At 45.5% G+C, this 21428-nt stretch overlaps 1 protein-coding gene across 2 annotated transcripts in view; it reads right to left on the bottom strand.

Annotated features, from left to right (window-relative positions):
• Positions 1 to 21428, bottom strand: part of LOC147637932 (phosphatidate phosphatase PAH1-like) — a 60096-nt gene that overhangs the window by 22130 nt on the left and 16538 nt on the right. For both annotated transcript variants that reach the window (XM_086799774.1, XM_086799775.1), the window contains exons 4-6: positions 7753 to 7837; positions 563 to 649; positions 379 to 451 (exon numbers count right to left, since the gene is read on the bottom strand). In XM_086799774.1, coding sequence (XP_086655900.1) covers positions 379 to 451; positions 563 to 649; positions 7753 to 7837 — 245 coding nt within the window. The remainder of the gene's footprint in view (positions 1 to 378; positions 452 to 562; positions 650 to 7752; positions 7838 to 21428) is intronic.

The raw sequence follows: 21428 nt of genomic DNA, 5'->3' as shown, positions 1-21428 counted from the left end.
TGCAAGTAGTTCCATTTAGCCTTCATCTACCATGCTTACTGTTAATCACAGAGTAAGCACACTTCCCCACAGTTAGCGTGTCACATCGTGGATGATAAGCCACTTGGCTGATTCGCTGGTACTCAACGTGAAGGCACAGATGCAGGCATATGACGTAAAACACTACAATTTATAGCTCAAACCTCCTTAGAACCCAACTTGCTATTCCTCAAAAAATACAGATAAAATGCACGTCTCTATTTTATACTGCCATAAATAATAACTCCGCTTTACATGCACTTTATAATTAAAAGTAGTCCTTCAAAAAATCATCAAACCAAGCTAAAGGTCTAATAAGATAAAGCAAGATGAAGTGCCGAAAGGACGCAGTAATATCACCTTCTCGGTACAGTGCTGGTATCAAACCATCAGGAGAAATAAAAACTGGCCCCTCTGGAAGCGTTTCCCCATCCTTCAGAACCCCCCAAAAAAAAAAAAAAAAAAAAAAAAGTGAACCATGCATCAGTGAAATGGCATTTGAACCACACCTAGGCTCAAAAGGAAGCAATAATTTCGTACATGCCTGTTTTAAATTAACAAGGAATTGTCGAGTAATATATGCCTGTGAAATAGCACGGGCACTCAAGAACAACACCTCATATCCATTTTCCTGAAAGGCCAAATCAATAACATGAAATGTCACAGTATGAGAGCATCACAGCAGCATAAGCTTCCTGCATCCAAAACTTTCCATGAAGCAAAAACAGATTTGACGAGAGACTACTCTTGCTACAGCCCAATTATTTGGCAATCCTTTCCAAACACATCCATGAAAAACTTGTGATTCACTTTCCAGGTTGTTATAGGGAGCCCATGATTTAAACAATCATGCTGGTAAAAATTATCATAATGATCCAAAGCCATGTCATAAACAAACCCCACTGCTGAAGACAAGTCTGGCATTTTCTCTTCTTCTTGGGTGCCTTGGACACATCACCCCTCCCCTTAGAATCAGCCTTAGTGGATTTCTTACAGAGGTCACAAAATTCAGCTAGTTTTCAGGCAAGGAGTTCACTCAAACTTCACGGATTTGTCTCTTGTTGTAAACTCTTTAGCCTTTTTCTAATTATTCACATCCTCTTCATCTATTTCAACCCTTCTCTTTCCTTTATTTGGACGTGGAACATAGCGCTACAGTTCCATCCTCATATACACTCCTGTAATTTGCACCTAGAAGTGAAGAAGCATACCTATGAGATGGTATACCATATGTGGAAGAGGCATGGTGAGAAGTAGCTGACAACTTGTCTCTTTCTTGGCGTACAATAGATTTCAGCTTTGCGGAAACAACTCCAAGAGGATTCACATGAGGTGGCTTTTTATGTAGAACTTGTATTAGGGTAAGCAGTAGCAGTACACACATACACAATGAAGCAACCATAAGGAAGAGAGAGCACACATGTCTATTAGATATTGCTTGGAATGAGTACACCAGGTACAAAACACCCCATAAGTGAAATAAGAGGGTTCACACACCACTGCCCATGACATAGATGTCTACATAGTACAAACCCCTGCCCATGACATAGATGTCTACAAACCCTCCTAGAGTGATGATGTGAACATGTACAAGGGTATGGCTAATCAATCCCCAAAAGGCTTCAAGCTTTTCACAAGGAAAAACCTTCGTAAACAAATATGTCATATTATCATGTGTAGAGACATACACCAAGCTGATCTCTCTTGCATGGAGCCTCTCCTTGACATAATAGTAATGCACCTCAATGTGCTTTGTGCGAGCATGAAACACTAGGTTCCTCGCAACTGCCAATACGCTCTGAGAGTCAGTGTAGATAGGAGTGGAGGACTATTGTCCAACGCCAAAAGGCATTTGAGCCATACACACTCGATGGTAGCTGTAAATGTTGCCTTGTACTCAGCCTCATAGCTAGATGTGGCCACTGTCGGATGTCTTGTAAACCCAACGGGGTATTTTATGACAGATTCCACCACGTATCCAAGAGATAGAAAATAGAGAGAGAAGATAGAGCAAGGGAGAGAGTAGGGTTTAGAGAACTTTGCACATGACACACACACATTGAGCAGGGAACAAGCCCCGCCCCCTTTCAAGAATTTATTCAAGAACAATCCACAAGCTCGCAAGCCAAAATCAATACATCAATGAATACAAAAGCAAACAAATATACTGATGTAGAAACCAATGTCGTAGTCGATGTCGAGGCACGAGATCCTTTTTATTGACCACACCATGGGAATGACCCACAAGATCCCTCACCGTGCTAGTACCAAATCCAACATATCCCAAGCTTGTAAGTGATAAAAGTAGATAATGAAGTTATGATGTTCAACAGCAAATTTGACACCCAATCTGGAGTAGAAACGGCCCAAAAGGCCGTACAAAGGCGTACAGACCAAATTAGGTCCACGTGAGAATACGGCAACCGCTAGATGGTGTAAAACAGCAAGCGACAGCAGCTGTACGGCAATAGCTACATCAACAGGCGGCAACAGATGCACGGTGCAGATCAATAGGCGATAGCTACCCACTCGGTGCTGATCAACAAGCAACAACAGCCTAGTCGGTGCAAATCAGCAAGCGGGATCACAGTTCAGTCGCAGATCAGTAGGCGGTGGGACACAGTTCGGCGCAAATCAGTAGGCAGAACACAGTTCCGTACAACTATACGGATCCATACAACGTACAGATAGCTAATGGCATGACACTAGATACGTTAGCGATGTTCTGGAATCTGAACAGCAGCAACAGGCAACGATGAAATAAACTCCTCACTTGGATGATGATGATCAAGAGAGGTTCATGCCTGTTTAATACCTGAGAGGGGTCTTGCTTTTTGCCCAAAAAGCTAGCCATGTTTTCGTTTTTCTTTTTGCTTTGCTTTTGTTTTACTTTTTGCTTCGTTTTCCTCTTTTTCACTTTATACAATAAAATATTATTTTGATAAGGCCAGCTTTTCCCAAGTGCTTTTGTGCTTTGCTTTTCCGACTTTAGGGCCTTGCTTTTTGGCCCTAGAGTTGCTTTTTGAAAAAGCAACTTTTGCCTTTTGGTCCTACTCAATCCCCTCTTGCCAGTGATGCTCTTGGCTTGCAGTCAACTCAGTTTGACTTTTTGCTTTTCTATGCTTTTTGATCAAAACTGGTGCTTTTCCATGTGCAAGCCTTATGGTCCCTATCCCCGTACCTTCTTCCGCCAGTCCAGTGTCTTGGCAAGGGTTCCATCATGAGATAAAGTACTAGGAAGGCCAAATAGTTACATTCCCTCCCTCTTATATTGCAGTTGTCCTCAACTGCGGAGCACAAGTGTACCAAGCATATCCATATGTTCCAAGTACTAGCCCCATCTGGTGAGCTTATGCATGTGGACATCCCCCATATCTGTGATATCATCTGCTCATCTGGCAACATCTCAATGCCTTATCTTTGACCAATAGCTTATCTTTGATGGTTTTTCTTCATGACCTGTCACGTGTGTTACATAAAAGAAATCCATATTCACCTCCTGCAAAAATTAGATACAATGTAGTCAACAAACAGATATGCATCATTCGCGTATTCCAGGTATTGGCCAAGTAGTATGGAGCCCAGTGGACTATCACATGCCATAAATCCAAGCATTGTCCACACATCAAAAACAACGCACACAAGTCAAAGAAATTCAAACATACATAAGTATGCAATGCATATGTAAAGATCCTTCTGTTTATAAATTGTCCTGTCATGGTCAAGTATCTTGTCTCGTCCGAAACCGCTCCTAAGCTATCTGGCTCCCCAAGAAAACCACTCAGTCAATCATAACCAATCATCTGGGCCATTTGGTCACTATGACCGCCCGAGTGTTCATCAATACAATCATCTGGGCCATCTAGTCGCACTGACCACCTGACTATTAAATCCAACACAATCATCTCGGCTATCTTGTCACTATGACTGCCCGACTGTGAAATCCAAGGCATATGGCACAAAGGCTGCCCAATGGGTCACCTGGCATCACTGCCACCGAAAAACAAATCTCTCTCCTTGGGTCATTTGGTATGCAACCGACCCAAACTAGAGAATGTCCAATCAACCATTACATAAGAAAAATAATGATCAATTACATTCCAGTATGTATATACAATGAAGAGGGCTAGCAATACAATCTCTCCCTCTTGAATTTGTCTTGTTCTGAAGACGTCTATGTCTCTACTTCAAATACATATGGACCAACCGCTTCCTCATAAGCTTGAAGTATCTCTGGATAGTTCTTGAAGTACTCCTCTGCCATCCATTTCGCATCCAATGGCGAATAATTCTTGAATTTCAAGAGGAATTTTCTGTCCACTATCTTTCCTCTTTTTCTCACAAAGTGAAACACAATCTGTTTTGAATGCAAAATTTCTTCTTACTCTTCCACCTCTGGTGGATCCTCCAACACGGGCTCCTCTAGGAGTGGTCCTGTATATGGTTTCAATAAACTCACATGGAAGTCATTATGTATCCTCCAATGATCTGGAAGGTCCAACCGATAACATACATCGTTGATCTTCTTTTTAAATATATACCTAGATGAATCCAGGAACATGCCCAAATTCACCTTTTAGGAACGTGCATATTATATACTCATGGTAATCAACCCACGAGACTATGTAACTATCAACTCCATTACGCATAGTATGGACTAGATACTACGACATCCCCACTAACGTCATCAGTGTCCAACAGTGGGTGTAGAACTCTGTATCAAGATATGCTCTCACACACGCACTCCACAAACACACACACATACACACACACACACACATAAGAGCATATATTTACACGCCTTCGTACTGAGTTTCTGTCAAACCTCCGAAGATGCAAGGCAGACTCAGCCATAATGAAGCCTAGCACTAAGGGAAGTAGCAAATAGAAAGACAGCAAATAAATAGCTGATCAGACAAATGCACCGCTAAAGATAGAAAGAATCAGCACAATATCAACTGGCCACAACTCGAACGAAAACTTTACAATGTGAAATCTGCATGTCCACTAATTCGACTGAATTATATACCTAGATGAATCCAAGAACATGCCCAAATTCACCTTTTAGGAACGTGCATGTTATATACTCATGGTAGTAAACCCACAAGACTATATAACTATCAACTCCATTATGCATAGTATGGACTATATACTACGACATCCCCACTAACGTCATCAATGCCCAATAGTGGGTATAGAGCTCTATATCAAGATATGCTCTCACACACGCACTCCTAAGACACACACACACAAGGGCATATATTCACACAAAGACCTTCGTACTGAGTTTCTGTCAAACCTCCGGAGATGCAGGGCAGACTCAGCCATAATGAAGCCTAGCACTAAGGGAAGTAGCAAATAGAAAGACAGCAAATAAGTAGTTGATAGGACAAATGCACTGCTAAAGATAGAAAGAATTAGCACAAAATCAACTGGCCACAACTCGGACGAAAACTTCACAATGTGAAATCTACATGTCTACTAATACGGCTGAATTATATACCTAGATGAATCCAAGAACATGCCCAAATTCACCTTTTAGGAACGTGCATGTTATATACTCATGGTAGTCAACCAACAAGACTATATAACTATGTTTCCCTCTCTCACGCTATGTTTGCCATACACAATAGAACGAGTAGTTGTACATTACCCACTAGATAATCATAAAGATTCTTAATCCCTCTCACACAAAGATTAGGAAGGCTTAATCACTCTAAATATCCCACTTAGTTAGAGCAATGAAAAAAAGAGACCTCCAACACAAAGTAGTTGCCCATAACACTTAAATTCACAAATGCTCCCTCTCCCATTATGACAAGCAACACTCCCAAGAAGGGGGGCTCTGATAAGATGTGAAAAGATTAGGAAGCTTTTCCCACTAAGCAAGAGCTTAACCCAATCTTAAATCTAATTAGTTTAGCAATGAATCATAAATCCAAATAGACAAAAAAATATACCAACAATTGACCACTCTTAAGCAATAGCTTATGAGACCAAGAATAGATGGCTTGTCTCTAGCACAAGATGCTACATGAGAAAAGAAAGAAAGAAAAGATATATTAATGTCTATGGAAGGCCATATTGGCCTATGAGACAAATCTGTATACAACAAGTCCATGTCCTAAGTATCATGGAAAGAAAAACTTGCACAAAGAATAGACATATGACAAGAGTGTTGGTACCACAAAGGTTCACTACCATTGCTCTCCACAAAGGAATCCACCACATAGGATACAATAAGAAGTGTCTACCCACAAAGGCAAGGGGGTATTTATACACTTGGAGAGAAGAAGGCGCCTAGAGCAAGTTGTCATGCCACTTGCATCCACTTGCAATGCCTAGTGGACCTAGTCCACACACTACTTGCAATGCCTAGTGGACCTAGTCCACACACTACTTGAGTCCCTAATGTTACCCAAGTGAACTATGATTAATAAAATCATAGTCTAAGGTCTCCAAGTACTAAATCCACCATCCTAAGGTGGTGTGCCTACAACTAATGTAGATCATATCTTTCAACAGAGGCTAGCCATTGGCCCAGACACTGGTGCCCATATTGCTACATGCCATCAACATTGTCTTGATTCAGATTCAACCAAGAGTTTGCAGAAACACGAGCCAGACGGGTATGCATGCTATGTAGTACTGGGAGCATTACATACTTAGATGCCCAGTTTACCATGAGATACGCCGAAGCTACCACTGTCTCTTTAGGAGGGGTTCGGGCCCTTGTCACGGGTGATGCATTACAGAGATCAGAGATGCTTGGGAGTATACCTCTTGGAGTTGAGGCCCCACAAAGACAGACTATTGAGGCAACCCAAGATGCGGGATACCACAGACATCTATCACTAAGTTCTTTGGCCCCCAGCAAAGAGCCCCAGCTGGCACTCAGCGTGCAGCGCTACACATCCCCATTGATTGAGCACCCTCCAGACCCACTGCAGGCTGGCATCACGCACCCAGGGAGTTCTTCAAGAGAGAGCACAGTCCCTATAGGGAGCCAGACACCCCCGCTCCCGGCGACCCAAACCCTTCACTCATCAGCTCGAGATCCGGGAGGGTTCAGGCCTCCAAAGTTGCAGCAGAGCAGATGCCCAAGCTTCTTCACCCCTCTCCTCTGATGCAGCCAAATACAATCATCAACACCAGCACTAGCAACACAAATCACAGTAAAGACTCCCCAAAATATAAGGCTCTTAAGAGCATGATTGTTCCACTGGTGTCCAAAAAAGCATCCTAGCATTGCTGTAGCACACTGTGAGCCACAAGAAGCTTTGAAGATCCTGTGTAAGGTCCAGAACTCAGTGAGGATTACTCTAAATTTCACAAGGTGGAAAAATGAAATGGTCCCCTTGATCCAAGACAAGCTTTAAGGGCACGTGATGTTCAGAAAAGGACATAATGGCAGGACTGCACTGAAAAGATCTCACGTCTGTTAGCTTATAACTTTGTTGAGTAAGGTGCAACATATGTGTCATTAATTAGTAATCCATTTACACCATTTATTATATAAGGGTTCTGTCACTTTTTTAAGTGACAAATCCAGATCTGTTACAAATACAGCCTTTTCACCAATGTGTACACTCTGTAAACCATCGGAAATACACACCTACAGTACCAACACCTCTTTTAAAACTAAGTTCAACTACTTCCAACGTTGTGTTTCCAATTACAATGTGACCTTTTCTTTTTAATATGGAAACATGAATGAGAGGCCATCAATCTTACCTTGATGGCAGAAAAAAGGCGTGTAACTCCAGACTGGCTCCAATCTCTCCCAACAAGAGGCATAACTTGGCCCAGAACATCAGACCTGCACATCATCAACACCACTTTCTTTAAAAAAACTGGAGCCATTTATAACATGTGCCACTTTCTTTAAAAAAACTGGAGCCATTTATAACATGTGCCACTCATCAAAAGTAAGGACTATAGCTACAATACACAGGCATATATTTGTGGTTCAATGTCTCGTGAATCTTGTAACTTGCGGAAGCTTACAAACGAGGATTATACTTTGATAAATACTTTCAGCCCTTGGTTCTTGGCTATGAATAGCACAATGTAGAGAAGATAAGAGTGCGCGCGGGCGCGCACTCACACACACACATACCCTCTAAAGGGCCCCCACCACGTATGGTGTATTTCCTTTATTGAATGAGTAGAATAACAGACTTTTTCTGGCTGTGAATAGCCTGGACTGACTTTGGACAGCTTCCCTTGGCTGAGTCCTTTCAGCAGAGTCCCTTGATCTACAGACTACACCTTTCCACCTTGCTTTCGCCCTTCACTTGGCTTGTCTACAGCCCTGGACCATCAGCACTTGCAGAGTATGAGATGGTTTAAACTTTATGCCTCTTGCTGCCCCATGCTTATCTAGGCCCTAAACCTGCCGGTCAGTTAGCATCAAAGGCTGTCGGCCTGTTTCTATCAGCCCACGACCTGAATGATCAGCATAAAAGGTGCCCCTTTTCCCACATGTGAGCTACAGTGCTGGCCGACAAGCCTTCTGGGGTCCAACAAGCCTGTCCCAAGTGCCTTAAGGGCTAGCCTAAGCCCTAGGTGACTCTTGGGACTGTTACATGCACTAAGGTTGACCGTGGTAACACGCAACAAGCTTTCTTTAAACCTTTGCTTTGGTGATATCTTTAGCATCCATTCATTGAGTAGAGAGAGAGAAGAGAATGTAGACACCACAGTATTGGGTCCCAAATACCCACCGAAGGGCCCCCCCTCCAAGCAGGAGTATTTTCTTATATTACTTCTTTGGAGAACTTCTGTACAATGCTTGAGAACAAGAGCTATGATTGCCCAACACAAGGACGAGGAACACCTTACGTCGGCTAAGAATCCACCAATCCAAGGGCGCTATAGAAGACTCTCCTGGGCCACTTATCAAGTCCAGGATGGCTGTAGGACTGCACATATGCTGGCTGAAATTTGAATGCTGAAGAGGGGCTTCAATGAACTGAATTCTGATTTGATGGGCTGAATTCTGATTTTTATACTTGATGATTTATGCTGAATACCAAGCATTTGCTTATATATGGTATAATGCTGCTGGTCGGCCACTTCAAAAGCTGTCGGCCTGCTCTATGTGACAAAATAATGCTATTTGACAACATTAAATGCTGTGCAATTTATCATGCTGTCCCTTCTATACTGGCCGACAGCACTTCTGTCCACAACCTGCTACAGATGCTCTTTAGCTGCTGTCGGCCTGTCCTTCATACCCCCTAGGGACTGCCGACTATGCTCTACAGCCTGGATGGGCTGCCCAAGAGTGCCCATGAGGCATGGGCTGCCCATGGCATAATGTAGGGCTGCAAGTACGCACTTGTACTTATGCCCATGTATGCCTTCATGCTAATAATGCTTCTAACGCAAGCCCTATGCTAAGGTTGACTGAAAATTCAGAAATACGAAAGTCCCAATTGTCAGATGAAGAAAACGCAGCAATCTTGAGGAAGCCTCTGCTCCCGGAAGAAAACGCAGCCCCTTCTACGCTGAAGTCTGTAGAAAACGCAGCCCCTTCTACGCTGAAGTCTGCAGAAAATGTAGCAAACTGTCGAAACCTCTGCTCCAAAACAGAAAACACAGCTCTTTGTTGCTCACAAGTCAGCGTTTTTCTTTGATACCATGAAAGAAAGTGAAGCAAATAGAAAACACAGATGTAGGCCCAGGTGGCAGGTACAAGCCCAGTAAATGCTGGAAACTGATGTTTATTGCTGAAAACTAAGCAGCACAAGGGAAGCCCGTAGGTGCTGTACAATGGTAAGAAGAAAAAGCAGCTGCTAATGACCTCAACTAGATGCAAAAGAATGAGATAAACTAGGGGAAAGGGGGGTCAGCCCTTATATACTCCCCCATATGCTGGTCGGCCAGCTGTGGCAGGCCGACAGCAGCACAGTGGCATAAAATGCTATATAAATGCTGAAAAGTACCTTTAAAATGGTAGAAAAATGCTGAATAATATTTGCTAAGATATGCCAATGCACGGTCTCATAAATGGCCAATACAAGCATGAAAATAATGATGTAGACCATCTGGAGATGATATAATCCAATAGTTTTTGGGTAGGCTCTACACCCACCCGACTTCGTGTCCAGTTGAGGCTTTCCAGTGGATCCTAAGAGGGCACTCCAATCCACTATCTGGGATGCCAAGTGGGTATCGATATCTCCCCGGAGTAGCAGCTCGCCCTCTTCTTCTAGGCAGTACTTTTGTACTGGAGTTCTGCGAGGCTCTCCTTAGCCGGCTGAGTGGTGGTGGCAAACCAAGTCCCTCTTGCCACCATGTGGTAAATTACTTCTTGTTGGGCCTTCTCCCGAGCATGCATTGATCAGGTACAGCGGTTGATCCGGAACTTCTTGTGGGCCGGCAGTGATGGGAGGCCTACCCAGGCCAAGGTGGGACTTCTTCCAGGTGATGAGCCTTCGAAGGGCTTCCTCTTGGCCCAGATTTCAGCCCATACTCTGAGCCTTGGGGGCCCCTGGCCACAGAGCACCAGATGGATATTCACAGAGATGTGGGCCAACGGATTTAGCCCACCTTTTGACGACACATTTGCAGCCAGCCTACTCCGAGCTTGAGATCACCTCAGGCCAGCCCTTCAGCAGTTAGCTCCAGTAGCCTCAGAGAAGCATCTTTGGCAACCCTTGATCTCAAACCCCCTAATCCATTTACCCAGTGGCCATATGTTGGGGGCCCGACCTCATGTATCATGGGGAGCGTTGAGCATAGAACCTACCACGTCCCTTGGAGATTGGCCTGCATTCAGACAGCTTCCCTCCGAAGCTCACGAGAATCCGAGGTAGAGCAAGACTCAAGCCTTGACATCGACTCTCCTATTCCCCAGGAGTAGCTCACCCCTATCCCAGACCCGACCCCCCGCAGTGGCTAGGCGTGTTTAGTAAGCATGATATTCTCATGGCAGTCCACGGCATGGATGAGAGTTGTGCTTCTATTGGACTCCATGGCAGATTAGAGAGATCAGAGCCCCCTCCGGATGATTTCACTGGCTACACCTTACAAAGGGTGAGGGTGATCGGATTTCGGGCACATGAGTGGCACATTGACTCCCCACCGGCCAAGGTGGCCAAGGAGAGACTTTGCCATTATGGATTTGGGAGAGTTGGCCCCTCACACACCTCCAGTGGGACCTGTGGGAATGGACTTGGCATGATCCTGCTGACCGGGAGGAGACTCTAGATAACCCGTTCTTCGCATACACCACGCGGCTAGGCTGCAAGATTCACATGCCCGAGGTTGAGGGCGCCCTGGCAACAACAGTACACTCACAGTCACAGGGCCTCTCACAGCGGTTTCTCTCAGATTTTTGGAAGAGGCTCTGCGATAGTTTTCAGCCTCAAAAGATCACCCTCTTTATTTGGCTGCTGGCACATAGGAGCTTGGCTGCTAGCACATAGACGCTTGGCGGTTGGCACGTGGTTGCCAAGTCTCACCTTCACATTTCGACAGTACCAGTCCCAGTCCCATCTTCCGATCACTAGACTCAGGCCTCGTGCTAGAGATGAGAGATTTGTAGCAGCATTGTGGCCTGCCACATATGGAGAGCTCGATGCAGCGAAGCCATCGAGGGCACCCACACTCCGCCTACGGAGTCCATCATGAGCATTTGGCTCGACATCATCCATACCCTCCGCGATCAATGGGGGAAGCTATGGGTGGCTCTGACCACATGCGGAAGTGATGGGAAGCTTTCTTGACGCTCTGGCCGCCTGGCCCTTTTCTCACAGATAGAGGTGGTAGCATTAGAGACCCCCTGTGTGGTTATTCCCTCCCCCTCCCCCTGAATGAGATAGCCTTCTCCTCATAAAGCGGCCAGCTGGAGGAGAAGTTGTGTTTTTCTCTGGACAGTATGCAGGTGTGCATGGGGACATGGTGGACAGTGTGAATCAGTGTTGCCAGGCGTTTCAGAAACGGCAGGTATGAAACGGGTTTCATACGTTTTGAAACGTTTCATAAAAGGTAAGAAACGGGTACAAAAAGGTTTCATACAAAGTAGAAAAAACATGTATATTTTTTACTTGAAATATACAAAAGAAAAAACTGTTGACATAACTTATAAGAGACCACATTGAATTCATTTCAATAAAAACAAAATACATGTAAGATATGATGATATCACAAATCACGTGGGTGATCACTGATGACTAAACAGAAATCAAAAGGATCACCACGTGGGTGATGAGTCATGACTCAAAATCCAAGATCAAAATAAATAACATGTCCAAAGTTCAAACTAAATAACATGTCCAAATAAAATGATACTGGCATCTGCTAGCTACTATCTACATCCTCATGCTCATCCTCATCTGCATCTTCTGCCTTTGCAGCCTCACTCTCAAGGTCACTGCCGGTAGCCGAGTCCTCAAATGCCTCATCCTCTAGAGGTGCAGGTGCACCACTAGTACTAGCCTCTCGAAAAGATCGTGTAGTGCGAGCCGGAGCCATGATCTCCTCATAGAGCATAGAATAGATGTCTCCTCCTGAGGAATGTCGGGAATCTCCTTGCACTTCATGATATCAATCTTATCTGGATTCACTTGGCGAGGCTCAATGGGATGACCCTTTTGTTCTAGTAATCGGAGATTGCAATGACAAAAGACAAGCCTCTCCAATTGTGCTGAGGAGAGTCTATTTCTCTTTTTCGTGTGAAAAAGAGCACATGTACTCCAGTTTCTCTCACAAGGCCCTGAACTGCAATCCTGGGAGAGAACTCTCAATGCAATCCGTCTCTACATTGTACAAAAAAGAATCTTAAGTTAGAGTAAAAAAGAGAGAAGCATTTGAATGTAGATTTTGAAAGAGTAGGACTTAGGAGACAAAGATACAAGATTCAAGAATCAAGAAACCTTACCAAGTTGGGTATCCCAATACCGTATTTCTCCCACCAAGACACTGGCTCCAACTGTGTCTCCCTGAGCAATGCAGTGGCTCGCCCAAACATATGGCTACCGTTGCGGTAAATGAGAAGCTCATCCTCGAGCTTTCTCATAAGCTGTATATCACCTCCCACTCCCACCAACTTGGTAATGTACTCGATCCATCCTGACTCTAGCTCCTCATTGAGGTATTGCTCCTCATTCCTCCAAAGGGGATGCAAAATGTGAGAAACACCATGGATTGGCCTATGAAACCAATCCCAACACCGATTCCAGATCTCCTTAATATCTTGAACTCTACATGTAACATGTGACATACATAAGAGATCAAGATTTATAAAATAACTTATAGGAAGACTCAAGAGAAAGACTCAAAGACTAAAGTTAAAGCCCAAGGGTGAGCACCTGTCACGCGACAAGGTAGTGAAATCATTGAGAGCTTCACCAATTCTGTCCATGAACTCATAAAGCAGCCCAATGGTACCCCCTCCATGTCTGTGAGCCGAAGGACACTATACATGGGCTGAAGTGCCTTCACAAGTCCCTCTGCATCCTGCCACCAAGTATCTCTCATGACCATACGAGAGAATGCTATAGACTTGGGCTCATCCTTGTCCTCCCATGCTGTCCATTCACGACACACAATAGTGCGTAATAAGCCATGTCGCACTCTCACTAGTCTCTCCACCACAATAAACATATATGCAAACCGAGTTTTGGAGGACTTTAGAAGCTCAAGATCACTATTGGCCCTGTACATGCTCAAAACCTTTGGCCTCTTTGTGACAAAGTTCACCATGGTAGATGCAACTGAAAATACATGGCTCACCCAATCAAGCTTCCCCACATCCTCAATCATCAAGTCAAGGCTGTGTGCTGCACAAGGTGTCCACACAATCTTGGGAAACTCCTCCTCTAACATCCTGCCCATGGATACACAATTGGACCCATTGTCCGTGATCACCTGCACAATGTTATCAGGCCCAATTTCATTGATTGCCTGGCGCATGTAGGACATAATGAACTCCCCTGTAACCACTATCCCTGGCACCGATGCATCTATGGCACGAATGAACATTGTGCCTTTGCAGGAGGACACAAGAATGTTGTACACATTTCTCTTCCGCACATCTGTCCATCCATCACAAAGCAAAGTACAACCATACTTTGCCCAAGTGGCCTTGAGAGGCTCCATCTCCATCTCCACAGCCAGTTGCTCCTTGCGAAGCTCAGTAGTGCACAATGTGTAACTTGGTTGAACACAATGCTAATCAATACACTTAAATACACTAAGATTTGAAGGACACTTGCTCACATACAAGAAGTAAATTGCTGAATTGACAAGAGACACACAATGAGCCAGAACGGCCGACCCCTCCCTTGAGTAAATTGTATTACTATTGGAGAAATTCAATACATAGCTTCACGGGCATCCATTGCCAAATCCTCCATGCCAATGCATATGAAATTCAGCATTTAGAAAACAATGGTATGTCGATGTAGATCACCAAGGAGCTGCCTTGATGCCCGGCCTGACTTCAGTGCCTATATTCTCTACCATTGGCTCTATGTTCTACCAAGCAAGGTAGCAACATCTTCAAGAGCACATAGGACAAGAGAAATACTACACAGGGCGGCTAAACAAGGAGTCATGCCCTTCTACTGAATAAGTAATGACAACACATTGTCCAATTAGCTTACCAGTCTTCATAGAAGTTGTTGCAAGCGGAAGCCTTCGAGTTGGAAGCTTTAGAAGTGTTGATATCTTCGATTTGCCGCAATCCTTCGCGACAAAAGTCTTCGAGAGGATGAAGGGAACCCTGGGAAAGCTTCCCCTATGGTTCAACTTGAGAAAGGAAGGCTGAAATTAGGGTTTTCAACAAAAAGACCAGAAATTACAGCAAAAATGAGAGCTGTTTTGCTGAATTTCAGTCATTGGGAGTGAGTAGGAGAGTGATTAGCACTTGAAAACGCTCTTGGAAGCTTGGAAAACACCCTAGCAAGTTGGGTATGGCTATGGAGAGCTTGGAAATAGAGAGAGATGGTGGAAAAACAGAGTTTTCAGCCTCCAAAAATCCTCATGAAAAGAAAACACGAATTTTCTCTTAATAAGTAAGTGAATTGGGGTCCAATCAGGTGAAGGGACATGGGGAGATGCCCATTTATGAGTAAAAAGGAAGGATCAGGTCCTGGACATTGAGTCTTGTCCGCCTAGGGACTTCAGTGAGTGTGAACTTGGAAGCGGTCATAATTTATAAGTGACTTTTGGACACCCAAACTTTAATGAAGTGGGAACGCACTCACTTATAAATATTGGCTAAGTCCTAAAGGCTATTTGAGCCTAGATTGGGTAATACTTACCACCTGTTCACATGCCACACAACCATGTCAGCAGACAGTTTCACACGCACGGTTCACGGGCGGGCGTCCCCTAGCCCGGAACTACACATAGGTCATGCAAGCATGAAAACAGCATGCAATTTCATTTGCAGGCAAGCACATAAAGATGCTATGCAATGCAACATTGGCATGAGCAATTTCCGTTCATGAAACCATATAAGACCAGGCGTTTCCAGGCAAGTATATGCGATACCAGACCCAGTGGAAAGCCAATCCTCCAGGCGTTTCCAAGCATGTACACAAAGGCACAAGTCCCAACGGAAAGCCAAGTCCTCCAGGCGTTTCCGGACATGTACACAAAGACACAAGTTCCAGCGGAAAGCCAAGTCTTCCAGATATTCCGGGCATGATAACATCAAGTCCCAGCGGAATATCATATCCAACTATACAGCATGACACGTGTCAATCACATGCATAGGCACATTCCATAAGCCATGGACACCAATCCAATATGTACATAGTGTGAAAGCAAGAGTGAACCATTCGGGTGGCAAAATGGTGACACAATGTCTCGTAGGAGGAGCCATCCCACTCACACCCAATGCGGGAGATAGCTCTCATTGCCTTCTTCCATCGAGGAGTCCTGACAATGTGGAAGGATAATCCACATTGAATAAACAACTTCATCAACTCCCTCGTTGCCTCTTTCATGGCAGCCTTTTGCATCCCTGCCTGTACATGTCCTTTCTTGAACACTGGAAGACTAGTTCTTTTGGCTCGAGGTGCCGAGCTAGAACCACCTGCAACACCACCTACAACCTCACCACTGGTATCTTCCTCTCTAATACTGCGAGTCCTCTTGGAGACACTTTGACGTGCTTCAGGCTCTCCCAGATTGGGGATACCCTCAAGGGAGATACCTAGTTGCATGGCCTTCCAAGCCTTGAGGCTATCATAGATTTCTTGTGGCACATGCTTACATGGCCCAATGCCGAAACCCTTTGTTTGTGACAAATGTGCCTTCAGCCTGGTGACACTGCCATGGTGCTTATCAGCACAAAAGTTGCATTTCCACTTTCCGGATCCCGAGCCACCATATCTAGACTCGAAGGTGACATTGTTCCAAAGAGAATCACCTGTTCAAGGCATCCTACAAGGCGGGGATAAATGCAGATTGTTGGCCCTGCAACAAGTGCCACACAGAACATAAACTAATCTCAATAGAGCAAGGGTGGACCATGGAAGATATGCCATAAATATTGATGGAAGAGAAAAAAGTGTGCTGCTTTGTGAGTTGTGCAGAGAAAACCAACTTAAAGCAAAACATGGCATTACCCCTTTGGAAGACCTCCACAAGGCCCAAGGACACCAAGGAGCAAGCGGGCCGACACAAGCGATGGAAGGAATCGTAGGATGGCACACAAATCGGCAAACTCACAAGCGGCCGCCACTGGGAAGCGTGAATAAAGTGCGCCGTTCGATTCACGAAAGGAATCGTTTTTTAAGGTTTTAAAAATATGCATGATGTATGAAACGTGTTTCATCCAGGACGAAACGTTTCGAAACGTTTCGTACGTTTCGAACCTGTTTCTATGCAACTGTGGTGTGAATGGCATCAAATTTGAGTTAAAAGGAAGCCCATGTGTGGACAACCCCAAGTGTGAAGGGGGCAAAGAGACTTTAACTCAAAAGGTTTTAAAAACCTTTAAAAAATATTTTAATGCCCTTCATGAAAGAAAACGTGGCCCTTATGCTATTATTGGGGCCACATGTGTCTTTTTTGGAAAAAAAAGGGGCTGGCGGGCAGAAAAGGGGGAGGCGCCTATCTTTTGAGGAGGGTGTGCTTTTCCAGTCAGGAGGGCTGCTCATTTGGTACACAGGCGGCCAACGCTGAAGTTCTCGTGTTTGGCTGCATACAGGACTGCCCTTACACGCCTCTTTTCTTTCTCTTGCTTTTGTGTGAGCAGGCAGTCAGGCAGGGGCTGTACAACGTGTGGGGATTGTTCTCCTGTGAGAGTCGGCTGCAACTGGATGTGTGGAAAGGCTGACAGGCTAGTCGGGCAGCAGATACATGCTTCTCTCTCTGGTGGAAAAACAGGCGAGCAAGTACGGCTGCAGGTAGCACACGTGCTCTCTCTCTCTCTCTCTGGCAACTGTTGGGCTGCAGGACAGGAGGTGGGCTGGATTGGCAGCAACACGTGCTCTCTCTGTCTGGCGACTGTTGGGTTGCAGAACAGAAGGTGGGCTGGACTGCAGGCGCAGAGGGCTGAAACTCATGCTCTTTTGTACAAGAGTCAGGCTGCAGCTTACAGGTTGGTTTCTCTAGACACACAGGCAGCCAGGTGTGTGCTTTTTGGAGGACGCCGTGTTTTTGCAGAAAGGAGGGGCTGGGTTTTCATGAACATAGACATCATGTCGATGGCGTTCAACTAATGGAACTTTCAGCTTCTCTTTGCTTTGGGTCGGGACTGTTTTGGAAAGGGTTTATGGACTGTTTCGTGGCAGTTCATGTGGCTATGAACATGAGCAATGCTCGGGACTGTTTTGAGATCAGTTTGAGGACTGTTTATGGGCTGTTTTTGTTTGGTAGCAAATTCAGCTATGTGCATGGATTATTGGCTGCAGGTCACCTAGTAGTGTTTCTTGGCATGGGAGTGAAGCAAGCTCGCATGGCTGCGTGCTTATGGAGCAGATTGTTTTCTTCCTGCTAGAAAGGAACAGAGGGACCTACAGCTATGGGCATCTCTATGTTTCCAGATGTTTCATGAGGGAACAGGTAACTAGATGAATGCCGTTGTTGGCACTGTTGTTGAATGGTGCCATGAATGGTTCTGTATGGAAACAGGACAGAAGTTTCAAAGGGAAACAGGCCTAAGGGTTTCATGTGGAAACAGGTCGTAGGTTTCTCGAGGAAACATGTTTTTGGGTTTCTCCAGGAGATAGGTCACATGCAGGCAGAAGGTACAGGAATGGACACATGTTTGGTACAGCCTTGCTACTGATTGGGCAGCGGACAGAGAATCCATGACAGAGATGGATAGTACCCTTGGAAGGTAGAGAGGGTTGGTACAGGTGTGTCGACTGTATGGTATGCTGTGCTGTGATACGAGTTCTCTTTTGAGAGACAGTTTGGGAGTCTGTGTTGTGATGCAGAAGCACTGGATGTGTCAGGGTGTGATGCTGTTCATAGGGTGAGAGGCTATGGATGGTTGTGGCAGCCCTGATCATGGGAGAAGACTTCTGTATGTAGGACTCAATGTGTGGAAGTGTTTTGATGTGAACAATGGCTGGACTTATTTGTGGATGCCGAGTGGACAAGAAGCCATGATGCAGGTTCTTTGCAGGCTTCAGGGATTCTACTGTGACGGCTGAGTTTCCAGCCTTATTGTAATCAAAGCTCTTATAATCAATTAAAGAAATACCGCAAGGGACGCCACTGCGTTTTGGGGCCAATCGGTGTCCGTGTACTATTTGCAGGAGCACTCTAGCTCCCCCTGTTTGTTTTCCTTTTCTAGGTCCTCAATGGCGTTGAAGTGTTTTGTGTGCGAGTGTTTGTTTCACCGCCCTTCAGGCCGGTTTCAAGGTTCCGTTGCCCGAGACATCGTCGACTTTCTCAAGGAGGCGAGCGCGTGGTTGTCACATCAAAAGCTTCAACATGAGGAAAGTGAAAAGGAAGTGCAGGAGACAGTGCAGGGTTGTGTGTCTTTGCCTATATGAGGTGAAGAGCAAGAGCTGAAGATGAAGCTCAGGAGAAAAGACACCAAGAACAAGAAGTAGTCGGCCAGGAACAAGAAGCAGTTGAAGTGTTATGGTGCAAAACATGGGTTGAAGGCTATGGCTTTCGACAGTTTGTCACCGGTCGTATCTTCATAGAGGCTTCATGGGTTCGGAAGACAGTTTCTTTCTATGTTTAGCAATGGTGATCTACTATGCTTCATCGAGGACTTGTGCTTACCACTTGGGTGGAGTGCAAGCAGGTTTTGGGTGCCTGAGGATGTATCAGATGAGGCTCAGACGGAAGCGGAGGAACTTGACGAGGTTCTTATTCCCGAGCAGATACTGGCACATAAGGAAAGAAAGGTACAGGGTAAAGTTTCCCGTCGCTATCCTGTGAAGTTCAAGAGCTGTTCAATCACTGATGGATGCGAAGTGGATGGAGGAGGATGACTTAGCAGATTCACCTCAGGTATTGCAGCTTTATCTTGATGCCTTTGAGTTGGGGCCGACTCTTGTTACGGCTCATTCAGGTTCAGTAAAGCATAGGTCTAGAGCATTGCCTGATGCTCAAGAGGGGGGTAGCACCGCCGCTCCCTCGTTACAAACAGGCTCAGTTGTCATCTAGGAGTCGCTTGGTGACATCTTTGTATTCACCCGAAGGTACTGAGACTGACAGTACATCTTCTTATGGGACTTCTATGATCTTGTGTTCTAGACACATGAGATGGTAAAGTTGGGTATGGTTCACAGTCGGCCGCACCTTGAACTATAACTGCAACTATGGATAACTCTATGGAGGGCATAAGTCTTGCGAGCAATCCTAGAGTTGGTTTGACCATCAGTCGTGGGTCCTGCGGGATGCCCATGGGCGTAAGGCTTGCGAGCAACCCTTAGACTGTTACTTTAGAGTAGGTAGAGCAACTTGAGGAGCATATTGTTTGCGAATGCATGTGTGTCATGCATATGTAGAATGATGCATGGTTTTGTTTTTGGCTGACACAGTTAACGTGTTTCCATTTGGTTTAGACTCTCTTTTTTTTTTCGTACACACCCGGGGCCCACTCAAGTGGGTGGAGCCGATTTCCCCTTCCAACAATTAGCCAATTATCATGGTCGGGCAAGGGCCACGCACCATCGGGCAAGAGCCACGAATTAGGCATCCCCCATGACCACCGCGATGAGTCAAGCGTTGGAACAGCGGAGGGGTCTCGTATGGATCCTCCTATCTTGGGTGATCCACCACCCGAGGAGGAGGAGTCACTCGAGTGTTCAAGGGGCAAGAGCCCGAGCAACCAAACACATCAAGCGAGCATAGGTGTCCCTTTATAACATGAGAGAGCCTACTGGGACTTGAACTCATAACCTAGAGGTTACAAGTCACAAGCTTTGACCACTACACTAACTCAGTTGGGACTTGGTTTTAGACTTTTGCTGTAGGTTCTGAAGGAACGAGCAAGAGTTGTTTGTCACTTTGATGTGACAATGTGGCCTATTGTGCAGGATGATTGTCTTATTACCCAGATGCATTGGAGGGCCATTGTTTTTGCCATATGGGGCGTCTTTGCTCATAAGATGCCTTCCTGTGCCATTGAGTGCAATCGAGGACGCTTGCTATTTTTCAAGAGGGGGGTATGTCACGACCCTGTGTTTTTCTCTGGACAGTATGCAGGTGTGCACGGGGACATGGTGGACAGTGTGAATGGCATCAAATTTGAGTTAAAAGGAAGCCCATGTGTGGACAACCCCAAGTGTGAAGGGGGCAAAGAGACTTTAACTCAAAAGGTTTTAAAAACCTTTAAAAAATATTTTAATGCCCTTCATGAAAGAAAACGTGGCCCTTATGCTATTATTGGGGCCACGTGTGTCTTTTTTGGAAAAAAAAGGGGCTGGCGGGCAGAAAAGGGGGAGGCGCCTATCTTTTGAGGAGGGTGTGCTTTTCCAGTCAGGAGGGCTGCTCATTTGGTACACAGGCGGCCAGCGCTGAAATTCTCGTGTTTGGCTGCATACAGGACTGCCCTTACACGCCTCTTTTCTTTCTCTTGCTTTTGTGTGAGCAGGCAGTCAGGCAGGGGCTGTACAACGTGTGGGGATTGTTCTCCTGTGAGAGTCGGCTGCAACTGGATGTGTGGAAAGGCTGACAGGCTAGTCGGGCAGCAGATACATGCTTCTCTCTCTGGTGGAAAAACAGGCGAGCAAGTACGGCTGCAGGTAGCACACGTGCTCTCTCTCTCTCTCTGGCGACTGTTGGGCTGCAGGACAGGAGGTGGGCTGGATTGGCAGCAACACGTGCTCTCTCTGTCTGGCGACTGTTGGGTTGCAGAACAGAAGGTGGGCTGGACTGCAGGCGCAGAGGGCTGAAACTCATGCTCTTTTGTACAAGAGTCAGGCTGCAGCTTACAGGTTGGTTTCTCTAGACACACAGGCAGCCAGGTGTGTGCT

The sequence above is a fragment of the Cibotium barometz genome, chromosome 6 (assembly GCF_041138505.1).
Source record: "Cibotium barometz isolate CiBa-2024 chromosome 6, ASM4113850v1, whole genome shotgun sequence".
Taxonomy (NCBI): Eukaryota; Viridiplantae; Streptophyta; class Polypodiopsida; order Cyatheales; family Cibotiaceae; genus Cibotium; species Cibotium barometz.
This window is presented reverse-complemented; position numbering and strand designations above follow the sequence as displayed.